The 27,908-nt window shown below is 43.0% G+C and overlaps 1 protein-coding gene across 3 annotated transcripts in view; it reads left to right on the top strand.

The window, feature by feature from the left end:
- Positions 1 to 27,908, top strand: part of CRTAC1 (cartilage acidic protein 1) — a 165,684-nt gene that overhangs the window by 11,776 nt on the left and 126,000 nt on the right. For all 3 annotated transcript variants that reach the window (XM_073019241.1, XM_007963771.3, XM_007963774.3), the window contains exon 2: positions 7,235 to 7,428. In XM_073019241.1, the coding sequence (XP_072875342.1) occupies positions 7,235 to 7,428 (194 nt within the window). The remainder of the gene's footprint in view (positions 1 to 7,234; positions 7,429 to 27,908) is intronic.

The following is a 27,908-nucleotide window of genomic DNA, read 5'->3' as shown; positions in this document are numbered from 1 at the left end:
GGCCTCTCCCCACAGCTGCCTGACCCCACCTCAGAGAATCCAGGTTGCTTGGTTACCGGTTTCCAGGCCCAATTCAGGAAAGTCCTGAGGCCACAGAAAACTGAGTTTGGCTACATGGAACCCACAAAATGTCTAAAGACTATCTCACCTTTCAGCTCTCTGCGTCAAAGAAGGGGAGCATGCAAGTTGGCTGCCACCTGCCTGGCCCTGGAGAGGCCTTCCTTGTCACTGACTTAACCCTTGAAACCGTGGCCGGTCATATGATCTCCATGGTACAGATGAGGACACCAAAGACCAACAAGATCGAGGAACAGGTCCGAGGTCATGAGCTAGGCTGTGGTAGGGTTGAGATCCAAAGCCAGGTTGCTAATTCCAAACGTTGGTCTCACTCTTGTTTTTTGTTTTTTGTTTTTGTTTTTTTTTTTTGTTTTTGTTTTTTTTTTTTTTGAGACAGCGTCTTGCTCTGTTACCCAGACTGGAGTACAGTGGCACGATCTTGGCTCACTGCTGCAACCTCCACCTCCTGGGTTCAAGTGATTCTCCTGCCTCAGCCTCCTGAGTAGCTGGGATTACAGGCAGTGCCCCTTACCACACCCAGCTAATTTTGTTGTATTTTTAGTAGAGATAGGGTTTCACCATGTTGGCCAGGCTGCTCTTGAACTCCTGACCTCAAGCAATCCGCCTGCCTCAGCCTCCCAAAGTGCTGGGATTCCAGGCATGAGCCACCATGCCCGACCTCTCTCTTTATCTCTCTGTCTCTTCACCTTGCTGGGAATTGTTCAAAAAGTTTGCTTATAGAGCATTTTTAAGAAATTATTGCCAGGTATGATGGCTCACGCCTGTAATCTCAGCACTTTGGAAGGCCAGTGTGGGAGAATTGCTTGAGCCCAGGAAGTTTGAGATCAGCCTGGGCAACAATAGCAAGACCCCATCTTCCCCCCTAAAAAAAAAAAAAAATAACCAGGAGTGTTAGTACCCAACTGGAGTCCTAGGCTACTTGAGAGGCTGAGGTGAGACAATTGCTTGAGCCCAGGAGTTTGAGACTGCAGTGAGCTATGATCGTGCTACTGCACTCCAGCCTGGTTGACAGTGAGACCTTGTCTCAAAAAACAGAAAATAAATTATTATTAAAAAGCAATTCTTCTCACAGCTTGAAACACAAGTTTTCCCATCTCTGGCCTTTATGAAGTCCCTTCTTTTCCCCCTCCACACACCTCCCCTGCAGAAGCTCACATCCCTTACCGAGGCACCCTGCACTCTGGCCCTGTGCCCCTCTGTCTTTGATATTTAGCCTTGCCTCGTCTGGGCTGCTTTACCTAGATAGCCTCCCATTGCCCTTACACGGGGTGTTACACCTAAGATCACATGGCTGCTCCACTGACTATTGGGAGAGCTCCTTCAAGGAAGGCAAAGGCTGGGTTTTATTCATCTTTTCACTCCTAGGACCTTCCGCATTTCTGCATGGAGTAGCGTGTGCTATGTACTTCTCTAGTGCTACACCTGCCGGGGAGTGCTACTCCCAGTGCTCTAACACATAGTAGGTGCTTGATACCCAAGCATGCAAAAACACAAAACAGTTCGGTTCAAACTACTTTTTCATTCTATTTTTAATCTTTCTACCTGTTCTCCCCAAGGATTCAGATGTTCACAGTGGTGTAACAAGAGGCTCCCTGAGTCAGCCACACAAAATGTGAGGTCACTCCAGGTGCCAGCTGCTCTTCTGCTTCAGGCAGTGTCATCCTGCTCTGCTTTTCCCCCAAAACTCTATATCTCCCCTCCTCCTCTGACACTCCCCTAGATAAATAGATTTTCTTTATAGACTTCAACTAGCCGATGATGAATTTTGGTAGCAGAAACATTTCTCACTTCAAATCAGATTGCAGCTTCCCATCTGGGGACCACGAAGCTGGGGCAGTGGTTCTCAACCCAGACTGTCCATTAATATGATCTGGGCAGCTTCTAAAAATACACAGCACTCAAACTCCCACCTCAGACCAGTTCAATCAGAAGCTGGGTAAGGGACCTGGGTGGTGGCATATTTCTAAACACCTCCACCCCAGGTGGTTCTGTTGGGCACCTAGGGTTCAGAGCCGCTGGCCTAGAGTCTCATATCACCTGACAGCTTCCTGGGAATGCAGGCTCTCAGGGGCCACCCCACACCTACCGAATCCGAATCTGTATTTTCAACATGACCCTCAAGTGATTGGTAAGCACACTGCCTTTTGAGGAGCATTTCTTTAGAGGAAGAACAGTTTTTAAACAACTATGATAAATTGCAAGCAGTTTCTGTTGATTCATGTTATCAATTGGGCATACTCATTCCCATGCTTACTTAACACATATTAACAGAGAACCTGCTAGGTATCAGGCACTATGATGGTTTCTGGGAACACAAGGGCATATGTTTCTATCTTGGCCTGCAAATTCCTGCCCAGAATCCCTTCTTCCTAGGCTCTGCCCTTTGATGGGAGCTATCCTTCATCTCCTTGACCTGACCCTCTCTCCAGCATCAACCCTTTCCCCTTCTCACCTCTTCATAAAAATTAGAGTCAGAATCCCTCTTTGTCGCTCCTTGTCAGTTGTGGTACTTTGATCTTGAGCTGAAGACAGCCAGCTCTATGAGTGTGTAAAGATAAACTGAGCCTGGGCAGCTCTGGAGATTGCGTAACCTAGGATTGATTTCAGCTCCTTAGATCCAGAGGCAGAGGAGAATGTTCTTAAACCAATCTTGTACCTTCACTGTAATATATAGCCTGGTTTCAGGACTCTGGGAGCTACAGTATGGAGCCTTGCTATTCGATGTGTAGTGTATGGACAGACATCATCACCACCACCTGAGAGCTTGTTAGAAATATAGAATCTTGGACTCCACTGTAGAATTATTGAATCAGAATCTGCATTTTAACAAGACCACCAGGTGATTCACACACACATTAAAGTTTGAGAAGCACTGATATAGAACAGTGCTCATCAAATTTTGCAACATATTAGAATCATGTGGGAGCTTTTAAAAATCTGATATCCCATGATTATATATTAACAGCAACAAAAATTTGGTGCCCTTACTACACGTCCTGTGCCAGTTAAGTCAGAATATCTTGAGATGAGACCCAAGCATTCGTATTTTTTTATTGTGATGCAATACACAGAACATAAAATTTGCCATTTTAACCGTATTTAAGTATATACTTTAGTGATGTTATGCATATTAACATTGTTGTACAACCATGACCACCATCTATCTTCAGAACTTCTTCATCTTCCCAAAAAAAAACTCCATAATCCACTAAACACTCCCATTTGCCCTGTACCCACCCCCTGGCAACCACCATTTTGCTTTCTGCCTCTATGCGTCTGACTACTCTGGACACCTTGTAGAAGTGGAACATACAGTATTTGTCCTTTTGCGACTGGCCTATTTCACTTAGCATAATGTCTTCAAGATTTACCCACCTTGTACTATGTGTCAGAATTTCTTTCCTTTTACTTATTTTTTATTTTTTCTTTCTTCTTATATAAAAGCAATTCCTCCATGTTTAAAGCTGAACAATATTCATTGTATGCATAGGTCACATTTTGTTTATCCATTCAACTGTTGACGGACACTTGGGTTGCTTCTGCCTTTTGGCTATTGTGAATAATACTTCTATGAACATGGGTGTACAAATATCTGTTCATGTCTCTTTTTGCAGTTCTTTCGTGTATACGCCCAAGTGGAATTGCTAGATCATATGACAATTCTAATTGGAATTTTTTGAGGAATTGCCATACTGTTTTCCACAGCAGCTGCATTATTTTACATTTCCACCAGCAGTGCACAAGGATTCCAATTTCTCTACATCCTCACCAACACTTATTTTCTGTTTTTGTTTTTTATTATAGCCATTCTAATGGGTGTGAAATGGTATCTCATTGTGGTTTTGATTTGCATATCCCTAATGATTAGTGATGTTTCATGTACTTATTGAGCATTTGTATATCTTTGGAGAAATGTCTATTCAAGTCCTTTGTTGTGAGTCAGGTTGTTTAGTTTTTTTGTTGTTGAGTTGTAGTTCTTTATATATTCTGGATATTAATACCTTCTTACATATATGATTTGCAAATATTTTCTCCCATTCTGTGAGTTCCCTTTTCACTCTTTTGATAGTGTCCTTGGATGTACAAAAGTTTGTAATTTTGATGCAGTCTGTTTTAGCTATTTTTTCTTTTGTTGCCTGTGCTTTTGCTGTCTTATCCAAGAAACTATTGTCAGGCATGAGAATTTTTTTAAAGCTCCCCAGATGATTCCAATGCACAGCCAAGATTGAGCAGTGTTTCTCAAATGTTAACATGCATTGGAATCATCTGAAATCTTGTTAAAATGCAGATTCTGATTTATTAAGTCTGGAGTGGGATCCAAGATTCTGCATTTCCAACAAGCTCCTAAATGACGCTGATGCGCTGGTCTGCCGACTGCTCTGAGCAGCCAGGGTAGAGAAGAGCATTTAAATGATTTACTTTATCTGAACCCCCTAAAAAGAGGGTAAATATTATATTTACAGGCCGTCTTCTAAGCTTCCTCACCATAACCATTGCCCAAAAAATACACCATCAAGACAGCCCACTGCTTATCCCTGACTTTCAAACTGGTACTGAGCAGCCCGGTGGGTGCATTGGGTGCGTTTGGCGTGGCAGAGGAATGAAATGTAAAGAACTTATTCTCCCTGCCCCACTCTCTCCCTGGTCTCAGGGGGAGGCCAACCACTGCTCTACTCACGCTGGGTGAGTTCAGGATCCACATGATGGCTTGCTCCTCTCTGGCCTTGGCCCTCGTGAGGCAACTACTGTAGAATCCTGCTGAAAAGCTTGTCTTGTTCAAAATATGTTTCATATCCTCAGAAAGGAAAACCACATTGGTTAGTCTGAAGTTTATAGAAGCAACTCAGGAGGGAAAAAACTGCTGAAGGTCTGCATCTAAAAAAAAAATCCTTTAATTCATCATAGAATTTTAGAGCCAGAAAGGACCTTTAGAGAAGTCCAAACCTTCATTTTGGAGAAGAAAACTGAGACCCAAAGAGGTTGTGACTTGTTTAAGGTCACCCAGGCAAAACAGAGGTCAGCCAATGGGTGCATTATTTCTTTCTCATCTTGCTTTAAGTTATTTATCTGGAAACGGATAACACAGAGCAGCTACTTCTTTCATATCTCTCCTTTTCATTAAAAGAAAAAGTAAAACTAAAGAGGCTAGATCATGGTTCTTGACTGTTAGGGCCTTCATTAGAAAGGTTCTAATGATTAGAACTTTTAGGCTCATATTACCCGAATGGGACCAGCCTCACTGGTGGCCATGACCCAAATTGCAGGTGTGGTGCCTGGGAGGAACTAACTAGCTTCTAAAACACATATCAGATGCCACTTTTCTCTTCCATGCCCATTGCTGATGTTGTAAGCTGATCACAGCACTCTTTCCAGCCACTGCCAATCAATTGGATTTGGCCCTCAAATTGAAACTCCTTTGCCATTCACTACAATAGAGGTCATCCCTTGAAAAGTCCAATGACCTTCAGATCCATGCTACATTTCGGCATGTCGACACTGGTTATTAAATACTCTTTAGTTTCTCATTTCCTCCCCCATCCCCACCCAGCTGCTCATTAATCCAATTATGAATTTCCTTTATCCAATCAAAGTTCCTGCCAAGTTGCAAAGCTCTTGTAGTGATTCATGATGCATTTGTCTTTAGTGATTAGAAAACCAAGCAGAAGATGCTGTCTCGTTCAGACATCTCTGTAATTTGGAATGACCGCAGTTTGGTAGTGCCACACCCCACATGTGCCCTTTGAACACACTACAAGAACCTCCTTCCCAGTTTTTGCCCTGCAATTGGAGGCTTGCCCCTGTGTCACTCCCCAGCCTCTCCAGCAAAGCATTCAAGAGGCTCCTGAATCACGTCTGACTCTGAAGGCAGTGCCCAGGCCCTTCATTTTGGTCTCTGGGTCCTTGAACAGCAAGCTCATTTGCTGGCAGGAGCATCTGTCTCCATATGGGGAGACAGTCTTCAGATCTTCCTTGCTCTTCCCTTCATTAAGACATCAGCCTCACTTAGCCTTGCTCTTGGCTGCCAGATGCACTGACAAGCCAGCAGGAAAGGTTCCATCTAGAATAGGTCTGCTACCTTCTGAAGGCAGGAAAGTACCGCTTTGCCTGCTGGGACTGGACCCATGCAGCCTTTGTGGGCCTCCTTCCAGCAGAGCCTTTAAAACATTCCATGAGTGCTGATTCTAGGCCTGCGGGGAGAGTCTCAGGGTGGTGCCATCTACAGCGTTCCAAGTGTCTCCCTTGCTTTCACTCAAGGGAGGTGGAGTCCCTCCACCTCCTTGGCCATTTTCATCTGTCTCCTGGGTGTGTGCCACTGGCTCCCATGGCACCAGGCTACTTGGCAACACCCCGAGTTATGTTAGAGATATAATAATGAATTATACAATGCATTATACATAATTAATTTATAATGAAACACGCACGCAGTGGTTTAATTTCTCCAAGTGAATGATGTGCTACCCGCCAGATCCTGCTGGAACGCCTTCCCTAACTGACTGCTTCTTGGTCTGGAGGTGATGGCCAGCTGCCCTAGGGAGGGATCTTGGCTTGAGGAACCTGCCAGGTCGCATATTCCCCCTGGCTACCTCTGGAGTATGTACCACAGAAGAACAGTCTTTCATTGCATCTACTATTGTTCTAGATCTGGATACTCATGAGGGTCTCGCCCAAACTCTGCATTGTTTGAGAGCTGTTATGTTCTTCATTCTCCCAGTCTTTCTCCCAGAGTGTGGGAAATGCCTTTGTATTTATACCTTTCCCTCCCCATCTCCCTCCCTTCCTCCCTCATTTCCTTCCTTCCACAAATATGAAATAAATGAAGGAAAGAAGTGCCTATTATGTGAACTACCCTTGGCTTGCTGCATATCAGTGAATAAAACAGAGATCCTTGCCCAAGTGGAGCTTACACTCTAGCAGAGGGAGGCACACAATAAATAATAAGTGTAATAATAAGTAAATTACACCATTTCAAGGAGGTTGCAGTTTCAAGGAGGATGGGCAGGGTAGGGCAGGGTTTGTGGAAAAGCAGCAGCCTAGGCACTGCCAAGCTCTCCATGAATAGGAGAGAAAGGCACTCTGGGTGTACCCAGGACTTTAATGTTCTGGGGTTGCTTTGGTTACAGGTTCTTTCAGTAACGTTTGTCACTTTTGGTTTCAGATGTCCAGGATGTTCCTGCTGCTGCTCTGGTTTCTGCCTATCACTGAGGGGTCCCAGCGGGCTGAACCCATGTTCACTGCAGTCACCAACTCAGTTCTGCCCCCTGACTATGACAGTAATCCCACCCAGCTCAACTATGGTGTGGCAGTTACTGATGTGGACCATGATGGGGACTTTGAGATCGTCGTGGCAGGGTAAGTGCCTCCCACCCTCAGCTTTTGCTGTAATAAGGCTGTGTGACAACTCCAAATCCCAGTGACTTGCAACAACATACGTTCTCATAGGTCTGTGGTCGTCTGCTGGGCTCAGCTGGGGTTCTGGGATGCTGTGGCCTCGCCTTTTGCTACTGCAGTGAGTCAGGATGGAAGGAAGTTTGGAAGAAGGGTGTTTGATCCACAGGCTTTTCAGGGAGAAAACTGGAATGCTCTGCTTTAAGTCACTCTCTTCTCTTCATATTTAAGCCTACTTGATTATGCAGGTATTACTTCTTTACCAGTGGGGCTGTAGAATCTCTGTATAGGAAGGCCTTAAGGGTGACAATTATGGTAGAAGGGGATGCTCAAAGCTGCCTTTGCACAGCACTTTACGTAAGACTAAGAAAACATTAATTAACCATTTCGAAGAGGGGGGAAGATGGAAATTAAGAGGGACAGCTAAACCTCTGCTGAACATGCCTTGGTGCCCACGGCTCCCTTCTCTCCTGAAAACCAACATTGGGTTGCAAAAAAAGCATAAGACTAGGAATCCGAATAGCCTGAGTTCATGCCCTAAGATGTAAACGTTCTAGTTGTATGACCTTCAGTCTCTTACTCACTGAGATTCAGAGATATCCTCTGTAAAAAGGGGAATAACTGTAATGGCTTGTTGTCTTGAAGCCTTCATAGGCTATTGCATGTGACAGTGCATTGTAAATTTCTGCCAATCACCATTGATAATTACTGTGCACTGAGGGTGCAGTGGCTCACGCCTGTAATCTCAATGCTTTAGGAGGCCGAGATGAGTGAATCACTTGAGGTCAGGAGTTCAAGACCAGCCTGGCCAACATGGTGAAATCCCGTCTCTACTAAAAATACAAAAATTAGCTGGGCATGGTGACACACGCCTGTACTCCCAGCTATTCAGGTGACTGAGGCACAAGAATTGCTTGAACCCAGGAGGCAGAGGTTGCAGTGAGCCAAGACGGCACCACTGCACTCCAGCCTGGGCGACAGAGCAAGACTCCATCTAAAAAAAAAAAGGTTGTGCATCGAGCACTAATATGTGCCAGGCACTATGCATCATCTCATTTCACATCCCTCATTTTATTTCATCCCCAACAGCACTATGAAGTAAATGTATTGTCATCCCCATTGAGAGAAAAGGAAGGTGGGATTCAGAGACAGTAAGCAGCTTGCTCTCTGCTAAGTAAATAGTAAGTAGATGAGTCGGGATCTGAACCCCAAGGCTTCCTAACTCTACAGCTGCCAAACAGCACTGTACAAAGTTTCGTTATCACTTCAAAAATCAGTCAATCAATAAAAACACTACAGGGGCCTGTCGACCTCATTCTGGGAGGCCCGAGCTTTTTTGGTAGCACTAAAGTAACTGGTGGGTAACATTATTTGCAGCAATTGCATGTAACAGTAGAAAGCTTTGACCTTGGAATTGGAAGACCTGGTTTTAATTCTAACCGTAGCCAACCCAGTATTTATAAACCTTATGCAATTTACTTTACACAGACCCACTTTCCTCATCTAAATAAAATGGGCATATTAAAATCTACAGGGTAGTCATGAGGGTTAGTGGTGAGATGTATAGAAAAGATTCTTTGTAAAGTACAGTTTTTATTTTGTCTGTTCATTTCTTCTACCCTGCAAAGAGTAGAGTTACTCAATTCTAGGCCTTCTAGATCTAGATTGGTGTGCTGTCCAGAAGCACTTTCTGTGATGATGTAAATGTTCTGTGTTGATGCTGTCCAGTATGGAATCCACCAGCCACATGTAGCTACTGAGTATGTGAAATGGTAGCTAGTATGACCAATGAACTGAATTTTTAAATTTTCTTTTATTTTAATTAAAAATAGTCACTTTTGAATTGAACAGTACAGTTCTGGGCTTTTAGAAGGAAAAAACTAAAGAGCTGAATATGACAGAGAAGGAGAAATGGAATCATTGTAATGACTCTTTTTACCTTGGGTGACCTGAGCAGATTTGCAGTCAATCAGCCTTGCCTGTGTCTAGTTCTGTGACTGTCCAGTTGCTCTCTGAATCAGGGAGACACCCTCCTCACTAAGTCCATGCCCAACCTGACTCCCAGAGCCGTGTGCCACTCTGCCAGAATCTCTGGTTAGAGGACTTTGATGCATCTCTGAGACGTTCTGTTTGGATGGTTGCCCTGCCTCCTACTTGGCGACCCTGGCCTCCCCTGATAGACCCTGGGGACTGAAAAAGGACAGAGAAAAGCAGGACAACCGTCCTTCTCTCCTCCTCCTCGCCCCCCAAGTTGCAACTATTATGCCCTCCTTTCATCTTGGAAGATGGTATATTCTTGTATTCCCACAAGTTAATATGGAAAAAAGTAAGACCTGAGATATGAACAGAAAGTGTCTTCACCCTATTTTCTTCTCCTTCTGAGACCTGGACATCTGGAAGGAGCTAGCCAGATCCCAGAGCATGGAAAGCCTCTCCCTGTCTCCACTGGGAAGCTGTCTCTGATTTCAGTACCTTGCACCCCTCTCCCAGCCCCTGCCACTACACTGAGCAGCCAACGCTGCTTCTTATGGTCTGGCTTTCCCTCCTTCTCCCCTGGCTGTTTCAGGAGACCCATTGGGTCCCCCCTGCTCTGTTGCACTCTTTTCCCATGGTTCCAGATGGAAGGAAAGAAAGGGTGCAAAGGGCCGAGCACACCTCCTAAAGGAGGATGCAAAGAACCTCTTACAGCATACTTCATTATTTTTGCTATCGTTTTCCCCTTTCCACAGCATCTCTCTCAAAGGCATGCTGAAATAGTAGGCACAGGTTGCATTGCTCTCCTCATGATTCATCTTTCAGCTGCGAAGAACAGAACTAGCAGAGAAGGTCTTGGCCCCAGGGCTGGTGCTGGCCTGGGTCTATTTGGGAAGAAGCAGAGCTGTTTGGTAGCAGGATTTTCAGTTTGCCTGTCCTTTCCAGGTCAAACGAAGTGATATGTGCCCCCATGGGCCCACTCGCTGAGGTCAATTCCCTGAGCCTGTGTGTAAATGTGGGCTCTGTGTGCAGGTCTTTATCCCGCCAGTCCTTTGATGTGCAGGGGATTGCTTCTGCACCTCCTGAGCCTTCAGTTTCTTTCTTTCTTTCCAAGTGTTGGACATTCATTTCATCTTCCTCTTCAATGAAGTCTTTTTCGCTTTCTCTTTCAAGAAATGTGCCTTTGTGTCCTCTGTGGCAGGGAAGCTAGATCATCATTTGCACTGACGGCAAGGTTTAGAAGTCTCAACCTTGTGTAGCTTGCTGTTTATATGGGTCCTGTAGGACTTTGGAGTCATCCTCTGGAAACAAGAACTAGACCGTCCTGGGTCTTGATGTGGAGTCAGCCATTTAGAGAGAGCCCTGTCTCTTCTAGGGCAGGGTTGAGCCCAGGCAGCCTCTGTCTGAGAAAGCTTGGGCTGCTGGATGTTATTCTGAAAGATGATATTTATTGCTCACCCCCAGCAAAGAACAAGAGTTACACAGAAGACAGGATGGCAAAATTGGGCAGTCTCCCAGCTCCAGGTCAGGCTTTCTTTGTGGCTGTTGTGAAGCATTGTGAATTCTCAGAGCATCAGAAAGACACATTCTAATTTGAGTACCAAAATACATTCCAAAGGCAAATATAACTTTTTATTATCTTCAGCTTAGGATGATTTGTCACTGTCTCCTTTTTGGGGCTGGATAACCAAAAATGGACTATACAGACATATTTAAATCAGGGTCTTGGGAGGTCATTTTGTCCACCCCTTGCCTTACAATAAGGCCACACCTATAGTATTCAGAGGCTCCATTTACTTTGAGCCATCTGAGGGAACGTGGCAATCCTATTGTAATCCAGCTCGATAGTTACTTATGTCAAGAACCAATTTGACTAATATGAATCCCTCATATTAGAGCTTAATAAGCTATTTCTTTTAGCTTTTGTTTTGCTATTGCCTTTGAAGATATAAACCAAATGATCACTATCTTTTCAAACAATGAAAGCTAGGATCACTGCCCTGCCTTTCATCCCATGTGGACTTTTTGGCAACATTTCTGATTTTGACCCCTAGATTTCATCCACCCTAAACCTATATTTAATTCTGTTTTATTATCTGTCTGATTGTCACCTCTCTGTGTAAGAATCATGTAGCAGGAGTTGAAATTTTGAAATATTGCATTTGTAGCCTTTATCAGGGATACCTACGGTCCAGTTCATAACAGGTTCACCCTCTATTACCTTATAGACCTTTCCACTACCTGGCCCCTGAAAGCATTTACTTTTGCCACCCCTGGTAGAACAGCCAGCTCTTCTGTTTATAAAGCACTCCGTACTTGAACTTGTCTTGAATGTGTTGACCTTGTAGTATGTCTGACTGGAGCCCTGTTGCTCTGAGTATTTACTCTTTGAATAGGTTTGTTTTGTGTTGCTTTTTCGGTGTCCTCGTTCTGGGTATTGACAGCATTGATTTTGAGCGTGTTGCGGGTCGGTTTGTGTTGTGTTTCAGATTCTTGAGTTAATTGTGATGGAAGGCGTGTGCATGTCTCTGACTCTGGGAGGAGCAGGAAATGACCGCCCTTTGTTCTGCGGGGATGGGGGAGGAGGGACTGGGCCGGCTCGGATCCTCTGCACATCTGGGCGAGTGCCTCCGCATATGGAGGGCTTATCTGTTAACCGGCAGGTGTATGATTGCAGTCTGCTCCCTGCAGGGTGAGGGGAAGATTTGATCACCTCTGGCAACTTCCACGCACGCACAGACCATTGAGGATCTTCAGGACTAGTTTTCCAGTAAATAGAAAGCCCAGTGGCTTCTCCTTTTCTCAGTGGAACTAAACACCCAATCTACAGTCTCACAGAGTCTGGAAAGGAATTCCTGTTGGTGTCAATCTTGTACAATTCCTTTAGAGCAGCTTTTGTTTCCTGGGATATCCCCAGAGGTCTGAGATAACACCCCTACCATCTCAGTTTCCAACAGGAGTTTGCTCAAATGGAAAGATTGTAGTGGTTGTAAAGTTTAAATCATGATTTAGATCCATTTTTCTACCCAAAGATTATTCATTTGATAAAACCGTAACACATTCTTCACACTTGGAAGGGTTTCATTTAAAGGGATGCTACATACTGTAAAGCAGTGTTTTAGGTTTTTCTTAATTTTGCAACTATGTCAGGAAACTTTTTAATTTACTAAAGTTAATTTAATTATTTAAAAGGCAAATTGTATTCAATTACCAAATTAATCACAATCATATAGGAGATAAATTTGCCATTATAAATAATAAGAACAATGATTTTTAAAAAGACACATTTATCCATGATTTAACCAAAGCAGCATTTATGCATTTTATTATAAGTATATATACATACATGTAGTATATAGATATATATAGTATTTGTAGATAGATATGGTAAATAATAGGTAGATGTAGTATGTATATAAATATAATTAGAGACATATTGAAATATATACATATATGCACACATTCACATATGCTTTTAACAAAATCAGTATAAATATTTTTGAACTTTCAGTCTTAATTGTTGTTTTGTATAACATTTTAATAGATTAGATAATGAGTTTTGATATTATCTTAAAGTGTTAAATTATTTCATTCTGTTTCTTTTTTTTTACTTAAAATATATTTTACTTTTGGCCAGGCACGGTGGCTTACGCCTGTAATCCCACCACTTTGGGAGGCTGAGGCAGGCAGATCACCTGAGGTCAGGAGTTTGACACCAGCCTGGCCAACATGGTGAAACTCCGTCTCTACTAAAAATACAAAAATTAGCCAGACGTGGTGGCACGTGCCTATAATCCCATCTACTTGGGAGCCTGAGGCAGGAGAATTGCTTGAACTTGGGAGGCGGAGATTGCAGTGAGCCAAGATCATGCCATTGCACCTCAGCCTGGATGACAAGAGCAAAACTCCATCTCCAAAAAAAAGAAAAAAAAAAATATATATATATATATATATGTATTACTTTTAATTACACTTAAGCACATTTTGTTGCCAAAAAAAAACACACAACCTAGGTGAAGGTAAAAATCCATTTTTACCAATCCACACTCCTTCAAGACCATCCCAGCCCCCTCCCAGAATAACAACTTTTTCGGTCTGCTGTTTATGCTTCTAGAAATTTCTATGTCATGTATATGGAGAGAGTGTGTGAGAGACAGAGACATAGGGAGAAAGAGTCTATGTTGTGTACATTTCTACTATGTATATATATTATAAAATACATAATTTATGGAGAAATCACACTGATACATATTGTTCCAAAACTTGCTTTTTTTCACTGTATAATATATTCAAACATATAGATGTAGCTTTTTAAAAAGTTGCTTAGTATGGATGTACTGTATTCATTTTGCCATTCCTCAAGTGACGTTTAAGCTGTTTCTAATCTGTGACCATTGCAAATTCCACTACACTGCATGTACATCCTTACACACATATGCAAATATTTCTTTAGGATGGATACCAAGAAGTAGAACCGCAGGGTCAGGGATATGTTCATTTTAAGTTTTATTAGATATCACCAAATTGCTTCCAATCTAATCCTTTTGTATTTACTCATAGCCTAGAAATAAAAGGCTTTGGATTATTCAGCTCAACAGCTGTTCAAGCACCTACTGTGTGTAGAGCCAAATATGTTCCAGGGTCTGAACTTTGTCAATGTAGATTTAACAATCCCAAGAAGGAAAAGAGGGCCTCTTCTACATCTGCAAAGGAAGCTGCTGCTGTTAAAACTGGATTGAGGAACTTCAGTACTTTCTGATTCAAACTGCTGAAAGGGCCTCCTCTAAAGCCTCTTCTGCAAAAATATATTTCTTAAATGGGTCACCCTTAACCCTGAGATTTCATTGTTGTTGGTATCATGGAAGAATGATTGCAGTGTGCCAGCTCTTCTGCTGTGGTTTTGGATGGACTGCCCCTGATTCTGAACACTAATAAATACCAATTAAATTAAATACTAATTAAATGCTAATACATATGAATTGGAGCAGGAGCCAGGGCTTTTTTTAGCCCATTCTTAAAACTTTTCTAAAAAGGTTACTCAGCAGTGCCTGGCAGGTTTGCCAGAGCTGTCTCACTGCCGCATCCATACCTCCTTCTCCCCAGTCCTGGGCAGCCAGGAGCAATGGGCAGAATTCCACTTCCACCCCCTCACCCCAAATTACATACTCTCCTGATCAGCTCAAAGGTCTGAGGCCCCTATGTAATTACCCCAGACACACACACACACGTGCACACACACACACACACACAGAGCAACTGAGCCAGTTGGCGTGGTAGACAGAATAACGGCCTCCCCAAATGCCACATCCTAATCCCCAGAACCCACCAATATGTTATCTTACCTGGCAAAGTGGACTTCACAGAAGTGATTAAGTTAAAGACCTTGGAATGGGGAGAATATTCTGGATTATCTGAGTAGGCCCAATGTAATCAAAGGTCTTTAAAAGTGGGGAAAAGGGAGGCAGAAGGGGAAGTCAGAGTGATTCTGTGTGAAAAGGATTCAACCCACTATTCTGGCTTTGAAGATGGAGGGAGAGGCCAAGAGCCGAGGAATGTGGGCGGCCTCCAGAAGTTGGAAAAGGCAAGGAAACAGATTTATCCCTCGAGCCTCCAGAAGAAAACGCAGCCCTGCCAATCTTGATTTTAGCCCAGCAGGACCAATGCTGGACTTCTAATGTACAGAACTGTAAGATAACCCATGTGTATTGTTGTAAGCCATTAAGTTCATTGTAATTTTTCAAAGCAGCCATAGAAAACTAAAACACGAGATAAAAGGTTGAATGCTTGGTGTCATTTTTCAGAGAGGTGATGGCCATTACTTCAGAGAATTTTAACTGTGCTATTGTATAATTTCACAACAATAAACAAAATATGCTACCAACAAATGTATTCATTTTAATCAATGTCAATCCCTGTCATAGAGACATGTGAGTTTTGGGCCGGGCGCGGTGGCTCACACCCATAATCCCAGCACTTTGGGAGGCCAAGGCAGGTGGATCACAAGGTCAGGAGATCGAGACCATCCTGGCTAACATGGTAAAACCCCATCTCTCCTAAAAATACAAAAAATACAAAAAAACAAATTAGCCAGGTGTGGTGACAGGCACCTGTAGTCTCAGCTACTCTGGAAGCTGAGGCAGGGGAATGGCGTGAACCCAGGAGGCCAAGCTTGCAGTGAGCCGAGATTGCACCTCCGCACTCCAGCCTGGGCGACAGAGAGAGACTCTGTCTCAAAACAAACAAACAAAAAAAGAAGGTCGGTCGCAGTGGCTTACGCCTGTAATCCCAGCACTTTAGGAGGCCGAGGCGGGCGGATTTCGAGGTCAGGAGATCGAGGCCATCCTGGCTAACACAGTGAAACCCTGTCTCTACTAAAGAATACAAAAAATTAGCCGGGCATGGTGGCGGGCGCTTATAGTCCCAGCTACTCTGGAGCCTGAGGCAGGAGAATGGTGTGAACCCAGGAGGCGGAGGTTGCAGTGAGCCGAGATTGTGCCACTGCACTCCAGCCTGGGCAACAGAGCAAGAGTCCATCTCAAAAAAAAGAAGAAAAGAAAAGAAAAAACCATGTGAGTTTTGTAAAGAATTCCTAAAAGCATACTTTGTTCCTCGGTGACTATCCGAATTAATTCACTCGGCAACTCACTGTTTGACACCTAGTGCTATGAGTGGCTGGAGGTGGAGAGAGGGAATTCAGAGCTTTTAAAGATCTCACTGTCTTTGGTGGGATAAACACACCCAAATTGGATGAGGTCATAAGTGACCAGTGCCACCAGAGAGATGCAGGCATTCCTGGAGGTCAGAGGGGTCGAGGGCACTTCCAGCTGGGAATCACAGAGGTCTGGAGGTGGCATTTCGATGGCCATGGAAGGACAGGCAGCCTGTAGATCTGTTTACCAAGGGGACAGAGGCTTCTCTAGGTCAAAGATAGTTTTAGGCTTATTTGTTTTTGTTCATTTGTTTTTAAATTTATTTTTTTAAAAAGGCTTTTAACAAAAAAACCTGATTTTCACAAAGTAGTGAAGAGTATTTATATAAAAAGCCATTCAAAAATAGTGATATAATTAAAACGCTAAAAATGCCTCTGCTGAAAACGGCAAAGCTACATTTAGTAGTCTGAATTTTTCATCCATTTAGAAAGTAGACGTATGCCGTGTCTCCAATCGCTTTCCTTGAAGTCTGTCTTCTCCCCATTTTTTTAAGCGGTGGGCTGGCTGAAGGACCTTCTTAGTCCCATGGGCCCCACTGCAGGCTGCAGAGGCCTAGGCCTAGGGCAGGAGAGAGCTGAGGCTGACCCTCCCTGGCCTTGCACCCCGGGCCTTCCTCATTCTTGCTCTGCTCTTTGGAATATACGCAGCTCCCACTCAGCATCACTGCTGCTCTAGGGGGCGGATCTGACGCCAGCTTCCCCATCCTGTGTTTTACTTCACACATCCCTTCTCTTCTCCAGTCCTACTGACCTGGTGAGCAGGTGGTCTTATCATTTTGCTGTGATTCTGACTTAATTTTCCCTCTAAGGAAACTTTTGAGGTTATTTTCGAGGTGCGGGTATCTAGAACACAAAAGGATGTGTGGAAGCTAAAAACGAACATTCCCACTTCAGATTTGTACCATGCTCTTCCCTAGTTTACCTTCACCTGCTTGCAGCCTACAGTTATGGAGGCATAGAGAGAAGGAAAAGCACGTGTCTGGTATTTTACTGACATCTCATTTTAACCATCATTTTAACCATCAAGCAGTTCATATGAGATGCAGCATTTAATTGATCCTAAGTCACAATTTTTTTTTTTACATTTTAATATCTCTAAAATTGAGATGGGACTTAGAATTGGCAGCCTGCGTTTACTGGCAGAGTTCTTCTTTGCCTAGAGATATGTAATATCATGGTAAGTCTTATTGCCAATGACACTTTAGATTTGACGAAAACACTGTAAATAGTGTCGTCCCTGCTTTGCAGATGAGGAACCTGAGGTCCAGAGACCTGCTTGCGTTCGCAGAGATGGTAAAAAGTAGAATAATATTCTATTTATGCCCATTAAATTAAGCTTGTTAATCGTGTTATTCAAATGACAATCTTTACTACATTTTTTTCTGCTTGGCCTATTAATAACTGAGGGGCTTGCTTTGTAATATCCTACTATGGCGGTTCATTTCTCTCAGTAATTCTGTCAATTTTTGTTTTATACATGTAGAGGCTAATTTATTAGGTGCAACTTTACCAATTGTATTTTCCTGGTGAATGGACCCCTTGTCAAGAAGTGACCTCATCCATCCCTAAATACACATTTGGTCTGATAACATGATATCTATTCCAGCTTTCTTTTGGTTAGTATTTGCCAGGTTTATCTTTACCATACTTTAACTTTGAACTTTTCAAAGTCCTTATGTTTTATGTGTGTTTCTGGTATGCAGCCTATGTATAGCTTAAGTTTCTCCAAATGTTTGACCATGTCTACGTCCCTTTGCCAATTAGTTTAGTCCACTTCCATATAATGGGAACATCAATATGTTTAAACTTGTTTCTGTTATTTTGTTTTCTCAATTTCCGTGTTTTCAATGATTTTCTCTTCCTTTCTTGCTTTTTAAAAATTTGATTGGTTGAAAGTCTTTTTTATTGAAGGTGGCAGAGTTTCAGGATCTCTAGGGTGTCACTCTTCTAGCCAGACACCTGTGGCTGGTGGCACCTTTGCCCAAGTTTTGCTTGGGCCTGATGGGCTCGCTCCGCCCACTCGCCCTGGCAGGCTGTGCTCAGCTCACACCACCAGCCTGGATCCCACACCTCCAAGGGAGACTACAAGTCAGACGTGGACTGGCAAGGGGTGTGTGAGCCAGTGCAGGGCCCAGCCACTGTGCAGTCAGACACGCTGGCTGTTACCACAGGGCGGGTAGCTCCAGGTGCTGGCATGGGTGCCTGCTCTCTGCAAGGCTATGGCTGGACTGGGTGCAGGTAGCTTCTCTGTCTGGCACTGGGGAACATGGTGGCACCTAGAAGCTTGGAGACGCCGGGAACTGCAGGGTCTCAAAGAGGGAGTCACAGCCCTGACTCAAGGAGATCCTAGATCTGAGCTCTCTGAAGGGTCACAGCTCTTCTCTCCTTCTCTCTTCCCACAACATAGAGAACAAGGGACATGTTTCAGCCTTCTTTGCGTTACTGCTCTTTCAGCCTTGCCATTCTGCAGGTCCCAAGTTCTTGTCCTGTGACCAGGAAGAATGAGGTAGTCAGACAAGTGAATGGTGAGCCAGACTAAGAGGAGCTTCACTGAGTGATAGAACAGCTCAGTCTCCCATGGGGCAACTCCTTTCTGTAGCCAGGGTGTCCTGTCGAGTATTCAGCTCCTAGCAGAGAGGGTAGCTCCTCTCTGCAGCTGGTCATTCCATCATCTGTGCAGCTCTCAGCAGGGAGGAGGCCCTAGAGTGGGTGATTTCTCTCTGCAGGCAGGCATCAGTCATCTCTGCAGCTCTCAGCAGTGAGGGGGCCCTGGAGTGGGTAGCTCCTCTCTGCAGCTGGTTGTCCTGACATATGCCCAGCTCTGGCTGAGCCTAGGGCTTTTATGGGCCTCAGAGAGGAGAAAGTGCACCCCAATTGGTCCATGGACAGCCATAGGTGGGCCAAGAAAAGGCACCATAAGTTCCCACTCCTGTCCATGGTGCTGGCAGCCCAAACCCAGCCGTCAGGCCCTCCCTGGCCTGAAGGTAGGGACTAACTGTGGACCTGCCCCCTTCTTCTCAGAAACCTGTCTGCCTCCTGCTGCCATTCATGGCATGCAAGTTGTAGGTGCCAAGGGGCATTTGCAGGCCAGCGCTGAGCTGCCCTCAGCACCCCTTTGACTTCCCTTCTATGCTCATTGGCACCCAAAGTCCAGAGGGGGAAGAGGTAACAGGGGGCTGGCATGTCAGCACTGCCCTGAGCCTGTGCACACCTGGCTGGGCCACAACAGTGCCCAGGCTTGCCCTAACTTTGCTCTGAGATTAGAGCAGGCACCAACAGCAGGGAGAAGCCAGGTCTCAGGGGCAGGCACTTCTGAGCCTGTGAGGGCAAGGGGGACTTCCCAGGCCCCCAAGAGCACAAGGATGCCTAGGTCTGCAGCTGGGGTTTGGACCGCTGCAGCTGTGCCCAGGATGGTGGGGCTTCTGCCTTGTTCCTGGAGTGGGAGGCCTGGGTCGGCAGCCCCGGGTTTGGGCGGCTGCAACTGTGCCTGGGAAGACAGGGCTCCTGCCTTCTTCCTGGAGTGGGAGGCCTGGGTCTGCAGCTGCACCTCCCTGCTGCAGCCGGCGTGATGGCAGTGGCCACTCCAGATGGCCTGTCGCTGCCATCATCAGATGGTTCTTGTTTTCTAAATCCCTTTTTTTTTTTTTTTACCCCTATTGATTTGGGATTTATACCTCTACTTTTGTTTTTTTAGAGGTTTACTTTGAAACTTTATATACATTTTAACTTAACGAACTCTGAAATTATCTTAAGCCCCTTCTATAACAATATAAGGACTTCAGGACATGTTAACTCTGAACCCCTACTCTTAGTATTTTAGTCTTTGCCCTTTGTTAGCCCTGCCAGTTATAATAACAATAATTAATAATAATAGTTGTTGTTGTTATTGTATAAAGACAATGGTTTTACCTTTTTTTTTTTTTTACCATTTTATTTGCTCATTTTTCCTTCTTGCATCTCAGAAAGACCTTCTGGGATCATTTTAATTCCAAAGATGTTACTTTGCTGAATGCCCCATCCTGATAAACTCAGTTTTTGTTTAATCTAAAAATATCTTTACTGTATCTTCATTCTTGAAAGAACCTTTTTCTGTATTCACAATTTCAAGTTGATGGCTATTATTTCATGGTGTAATGGTTGCCATTGTTTCTTTTCTGATGCCCATTATTACTAATGCCATTCCTTTGTAGATCTATCTCTTGTCTCTCTCTTTCATCATTCAGTTTGGCAGTTTTACTATCATGTATATGGATCTCTTTTTTTTAAAATAAAACAAAAAACAAAAACAAAAACAAAAAAAAACCTGGTCTGTGCTTCCCAAATTGGAGGAGTCATGTCTGTCATCATTCTGAGTATTTCTCAGCCATCATCTTTTTAAGTCTTTCCTTGGCCAGGAACAGTGGCTCAGGCCTGTAATCCCAGCAGTTTGGGAGATGGAGACAAGCAGATCAGTTCAGCCCCGGAGTTTGAAACCAGACTGCACAACATGGAGAAACCTCATCTCTACTAAAAATACAAGATAAATTAGCTGGTGTAGTGGTGTGCACCTGTAGTCCCAGCGTTTCAGGAGACTGATGTGGGAAGATCTCTTGAACCTGGGAAATCGAGGTGGCATTGAGCCGAGATCACGCCACTGCACTCCAGCCTACTGTGGCAGAGCAAGACCCTGTCTCAAAAAAAAGCAAAAGTCGTTACTCCATTCTCTTTACTCTCTCCTTTTGGGACTCTACTCAGACTATGTGAGATTTTCTCATTGTAGCCTCCAAGTCTCTTAACTGTTCTCACATTATTTCATCTTCTGTCTCTCTGTGCTGCTGCATTCTGGATAATTTCCCAGTTACATCTTCCAGTTCACTAATTATTTCTTCAATTGTATCTAAACTGCTGAGTTTTCATTTCAAAACTGTTTTTTATTTTTAGGAGTTTTATATTTTTTTTTCAAATCTCCCTGATAATTTCTGAAAATGTCTTACTGCTTATTCACTTTTGTGAGTTCATCATTTCATTCTTTAAACATTGCATGCATAGTTATAATCTGTATTTGACAGTTCTAATATCTGCAGTCCTTGGGTGTTAAATGTGTTCTTAGTTGTTTTCATTACCACTAACTTCTGGTGGCTTACTTCCTTATTATATTTGCTTGATCTTAAAATGTAGGAGTTCTGTGGGCCTAAATTGAAAACACTTTTTTTTTTTTTTTTGAGACAGAGTCTCACTCTGTTGCCCAGGCTGGAGTGCAGTGGCACGATCTCAGCTCACTGCAACCTCCACCTCCCGGATTCAAGCAATTCTCCTGCCTCAGCATCCCAAATAGCTGGGACTACAGGGACATGCCATCACGCCTGGCTAATTTTTTGTATTTTTAGTAGAGACAGAGTTTCACCATGTTAGCTAGGATGGTCTCGATCTCCTGACCTCATGATCCACCCGCCTCAGCCCCCCAAAATCCTGAGATTACAGACGTGAGCCACCGTGCCTGGCCTGAAAACACTTTTTACCAGAGAGGATTTGTATCCACCTCTACTGAGGGCCAAGGGGTCCTACTGACCTGAGAATACCCTAGCTCTCTCCAAGGGTCCTGGCTTAATGTAGGATTCTGTAACCCTATCTTGCCACCAATTCAAGGATTAGTAACATTCTTTATGATGCTCACAGTCCTTCATTTCAATGTATTTACCATTCATTGCTGCCAGGTCTAATTTCAGCTCTCACTTTTCTGTGGGGTGGGATGGTTCTTGGAGATTTTCCTTAAGTTTGTGAACCCAGTAATACACTAAAAATATAGTTCATTGGGGATCTACTTGTTCTGTAGTGGTAGGGTCCTTCAGAGGTCTGCATATCATTGGAAACAAAAAAATAGACTTAGGAAATCCAAAGTTTGTGTTCTTTCTGTCACCAAGAAGTCATTGGAGGGTTTGTGTAACTAAAGGAAGTATAATTTAAAAGGTCCTTCCCCTTAGCTTTTCAGAGATGCTTGAACTCACTTCTTGCAAAATACAAAGAGCTCTATAGCATGGAAGACTTGAGTATAAGACAGATGAGGAGGGGTGTGTGTGTGTGTGTGTGTGTGTGTGTGTGTGTGTGTGTTTTGGAGGAGAGAAGCATGTGCAGGAAGCCCCATGTACTCAAGAAAAGCCAGGCCAGACAGTGGTCCTTGGACTGTGCCTCTCTAGAAGATCATGCGAGTTCAAGATCAGAATCTATTTACAGCACAGATGATACCATCCACTGGTGTTTGGCTATGCCAAGCAAAGAAACATGAACTGTGCACATCAGAAAAGATTCCTTCCCCCTCAGCAGCCATCTTCTCATGTTGTTTATAAAATGCCTATAGCCATATGAGGTCTTGGACAACTACACAGTATCCTTTGATGTGCCCCGCTGTTGCAGTCATTCTGTATGCTGTCCATGAGTGGGCAGTGGAAGGAGATTCTCCCTGCTTGGGAGCAGCAATGCATTCCAGAGCTCCTCACACAGGATAAGGTGGCCAGATCTGCTCCTTGGGCCTCCACAGGACCTTGATTTCTTCTGAGAAGAATACTCCTCCTCGGGAGAACTGTTCCAATCACAAGATCCTGTGGGGCTGCCACTCAAAGCAGCCCTTTGGCCACTAGGGATTAGTGCAGTATCTAATCAGTATCTTGATCTGAAATTTTCTATCTTGAAGGAAAGTTCTCCCTTTGCTGTTGAATCATGAGTTGAAAAGGTATATCACAACTACCACCTGTTCTGTCCCCCATCTCATGGAGGAACCTGAGAGAATGCCGATGACATCCAGAGAAAAAAGGATAGAATCCCGGGGGCCTGTCCCTGAGGTCCACAGATCTATGCATCCCCTGAAGCTCTTCTATAGTTCTGGGAACACCCTGGCATATGCCTCTAGTATGTCCTCTCCCTCCTTTTCTCTACAGTTACTTTCCTCATCTTATACCAAAACTTATGGCTTTTAAGTCAGACAAGAGACGCCCCTTTGTAGACCAGAGTGAGCACCCTATCCGGTGCTGAGTTGCAAACCAGAGAGTAACCATCCCTAGCCCCAAAGGAGATGCTTTGGGAAAATTCTTAAGAATACATAAAAACAGTTGGCAATCTGTGATCCATGTTAACCTAGGTTTGTGAAGGAGTTTTTGCTATCTGAATCTGATTTAAAATAAAACTCAAACCAAAAATATATCCCAATGTTATGTAATTAAATAGTAAACATTCTAGGCCAGGCACGGTGGCTCACGCCTATAATCCTAGCAATTTGGGAGGCCTAGGTGGGCAGATCACTTGAGGTTAGGAGTTCAAGACCAGCCTGGCCAACACGGTGAAACCCCATGTCTACTAAAAATACAAAAATTAGCTGGGCATGGTGGTGCATGCCTGTAATCCCATCTACTTGGGAGGCTGAGGCAGGAAAATTGCTTGAACCCAGGAGGTGGAGGTTGCAGTGAGCCAAGATGGCACCATTGCACTCCAGCTTGGGGGACAAGAGCAAAACTCTGTATCAAAAAAAAAGAGTAAAAATTCTACATACACATTTTGATCAATAATTCTTTTTAAAATTTCTCCTCTCACATTAGATTGCAGACTTCTAAAGGCAGGAACTTTATCTTTTTCATCCATGCACCTATAGTGCCTATCACATAGTGTTCAGATGAAACAGGCAGGGGTCTTATGGGTGGATGGAGGATTTTAGATAACAGGATTAATGAAAATAATAAATATTAGCTATACTCAGAAGTGACTGATTTAAGGACCTTCGTCTTGAGAGCAACATCAATCAATTCAATAAGCAAATTCTACAAGCCTACCTACCATGTGCATAGTCGTGTGCTCAGTGCTTTGGAAGATACAAGAATATGATCCCCTCCTTCAAGCTATCTTAGTCATAAGTGAGATAAGGCACATATGGAAATAACAGAGCAGAATGTCATATGTGCTACAGCAAAGACACTCATTCCATGTTCAGCACACTCATCAAGTTCATGTCTCCAGTGAATATTCTAGCTTCTTATAAACACTGCATTTCATATGAGGTTGTAATCATAAGGTTTTCCCCTCTGTGGAACTTTTCTATGATGAAAAACTTCTCTATGGGTTTGATCTTTTTTAAAGCCAAGGTCCTTACATTAATTTCCCTTTCATTAAACTGCAATAATTTTTTGTTTGCTGAATAGTCCCAAGGGACTGACAGTATCATTGAGCCTCCAGTCCTGGTTCTTCTCCATTCCCATCTAACACCAAGACAGGAAAGGCAGTGAAATTCTCAAAATGCACCAGTAACCAGTTGTACTAATGTCAACCTGGCTTTTGTTTTAATTGGCAGATAAAAGTTGTATATATTTATCATGTACAAATCATGTTATAAAATATGTATACACTGTGGAATGTCTAAATCGAGCTAATTAAGATATGCATTACCTCACTTTTTTGTGATGAGAACATTTAAAATCTACTCTCTTAGTGATTTTTGAGAATACAATACATTGTTACTAACTATAGTCACCATGTTATACAATAGATCTGTTGAACTCATTCTTCCCATCTAACTGAAATTTTTGTATCCTTTAACCAATATCTCCCTTCCTCACTCCTAGCCCCTGATAACCATCATTCCACTCTCCACTTCCACGAGTTCAACTTTTTTAGATTCTACATGTAGGTGAGATTATGTGGTATTTGTTTTTCTGTGCCTGGCTTATTTCACTTAGCATAATGTCTTCCAGGTTCACCCATGTTGTCACAAATGACAGGATTTTCTTCTTCTTTAAGGCCGAATAATACTTTATTATGTATTATCACATTTTCTTTATCTGTTCATCCATTGATTCACACTTAGGTTGATTCCTTATCTGAGCTGTTGTGAATAATGTTGCAATGAACATGGGAATGCAGATACCTCTTCAACATACTGATTTCATTTCCTTTGGATATATACCCAGTAGTGGGATTGCTGGATCATATGGTAGTTCTATTTTTAATTTTTTGAGGAACTTCCATACGGTTTTCCATAATTAGGCTTATTTTTTGAACATACATTTTTCCATCAGTAACCTGTTGTCCATATCCTTCCTTCCAAGCTAAAGCAAAGTATGGAAGGAGTAGGAGGAAGATAGCTAGCTATTTCCCTCAACCCCCTCCAAATAAGATGGGCTGTAATTCTAGCTCCATCAGGATCTTTTAAAGTTGCTTCCCTATTCTGGGAAGCAGCTGCACCAGGCTATAGTCGAGGCAGCACTCCCCCAACTCCCATCAGCTATTGCTCCATCCGGCTGGCCTGACAAGGCCTTGGTTAAGCCATTTCAGCACCTGATTCCTGGACAGCACCAGAGCCATGGAACAGGCTCAGAGATGCTGCCTGGCCTTCTTCCCTGTCTGCATCCCCACATGCAAAACATTTTGCTTAGGAAGATTTTTAAAAGTATGGTAAGTCTCATTATAAAAGTTTTTTCTAGACAATGTATTAATGTCAAAAAGCAAGAGATAGTGAAATAACAGATATCTCAAAGTTTCCAAGGGTATATCTAAAATCTAAATCAATCCTTCAAACATGCCTAACATTTCATAGGAAAATAAATCTTTAATTTAAAAACCAGGAAGTAAAAAGAAGACAACCAAGACTCATTCTTGGTTCAAAAAGGTGGAGAGCTAAAGAAATTTTCAGAGAACACTGGTAACTTGCTGATGCCTGTCAAATAATAGTACTTCCTACTGTTGTGGTGAAGACAAATGAGATAAGTCATGTAAATTGCTTAGCACAGCACCTGACACATACTAAGTGCTCAATAGTTAGTGTGTTGAGTCTGAATATGTTTCTTTAATGCCTAATATAACAGGAGGAGTTTGCCTGGACCAATCCTTGTCTTAGAAATGTGTCTCTCTATCCCTCCTTTTATCAAGGGCATAAAATGACACTGTGTAACTTTTTTTGTTTTTATTTTACTTACTTATTTATTTATTTATTTATTTATTATTTTTTAAAGACAGGTTCTCCTCTGTCACCCAGGCTTGAGTGCAGTGGTGCATTCATAGTTCGCTTCAGCCTCTGATTCCTGGGCTTAAGTGATTCTTTCTCCTCACTATCCCAAGTAGCTGACACTACAGGTGTGTGCCACCACACCTGGCTCAGTTTTGTTTTTGAATTATTTCTAGAGATAGGGTATCACTATGTTGCCCAGGCTGCTCATCTCAAACTCCTGGGCTCAAGCAATCCTCCCACCTCAGCCTCCTGAGCTGGGAGTGCATGCCACAACACCAAGATAATTTTTTGTTTTGGTAGAGATGGGTTCTCACATGTTGCCAAGGTTGGTCTCAAACCCCTGGCCTCAAGCGATCTTCCCACCTCAGTCTCCCAAAGTGCTGGGATTACAGGCATAAGCCATCATGACCAGCCATATTTTTTGTTTTTTAATTAGAACTATATATCTTTTGTTGGTAATTTTTAAAGCAGCCCTTTAAACATTGTTGAATACTGTGTTGTCTGCAGACATGCAACGTAAAATAAGTTATCTTGTATTTTACTTAGTTTCCTATAAATCAATGTCTCACCTAGGAGAAAGTTTATTTTCCCCATTATATTCGTCAGCTCTTATTCGTTCATTCCACTCATTCTTTTATTAAGCTACCATGTGCAAGGCACCTTGCTGAGCCCTGGAGGTTAGTAGTGAATGAGAGCAACACCTGCCTTCACAGAGCTCAGAAAGAGAGTCAATATGCCTGATGGATTAAAGAAATTCTTACTTTGGGAAATAACTTCAACTTCCTCCAACGAAATCTTTTATCAGAATTCATAATTTGCAACCAGAATCATTTCTCATCCCCACTGTCCGTGCTTGCTAAAAGACGCTAATAGGAAATGGAATGATAAAACAAAATGGGGTTAGAAAGGAGAAGGACTTGACTTGGGCAATCCATGAATTAATCAGCCCCTGGATAATCAAGAGGTGATATATAAAATGTAAGTATCACAGTTCATGCCTTCTTAAATAATTAAACATATTAAAGGGAGGACAAAAAAACCACGTTTCAGAAGAAATTGGTAGCCTTAAGGCACAGGGTGAGCAAAAATGAGCTCTATAGTAGCATTTATAAGCTTTTTCTATATTGCAACAAGCCAAGCAGGTAGGAGTAAGAGGGATGATTATCTGGATTCTCCCATATATTTTAAAGTAGGGAATGCCAACCTAGAGGTCACAGAGTTATTACACAGCATCTGAGGATCCATCTGTGCATGGGCATTTTATCAATAGATGCTAGTACAGCTACCATTATATGGAGATTCTTTAACATTAAAAGGTATCTTCACACCTGAAAAGAGTTCAAAACCATAGTCTTAAAATATATGCTATGTACTGTCATAAAAATGGGATTAAAAGGAGCCGGAGAAGGGTCATTGAAAGAAGAGAGAATGAGAGATTTCAGACAAGATATGGAGAAAGAATGAGAGAACAGAGGAGTGAGAAAAGAACAGAGAGAAGAACTGTATACAAGATGTAGGAGAGAAATTATGTGCTCACGCAATCTGTGGTTACACAAATCTGTGATTAAACTCTAGCTCCTTCTCTTCCTAGCTGTGGGACCTTAAAACGAGTTACCTAGCCTCTTTGAGTTTTGGTTTTCTCTATAAAGTAGAGACAATAATAGCTAATAGCCTACTTCATAGCACTATGGTAGTGGTGGTATTAAAGTTCTCCAATAAGAGAAAAGAACCAATAGGAGTTATAGCATGCAACGCGTAACAACATTTTGGCCAAAGGTGAACCACATGTACAATGGT

This window comes from Chlorocebus sabaeus, chromosome 9, assembly GCF_047675955.1.
Source record: "Chlorocebus sabaeus isolate Y175 chromosome 9, mChlSab1.0.hap1, whole genome shotgun sequence".
In the NCBI taxonomy this organism is placed as follows: domain Eukaryota; kingdom Metazoa; phylum Chordata; class Mammalia; order Primates; family Cercopithecidae; genus Chlorocebus; species Chlorocebus sabaeus.
Note: the sequence above shows the minus strand (reverse complement) of the source record. Positions and strands in the feature narration are given on the sequence as shown.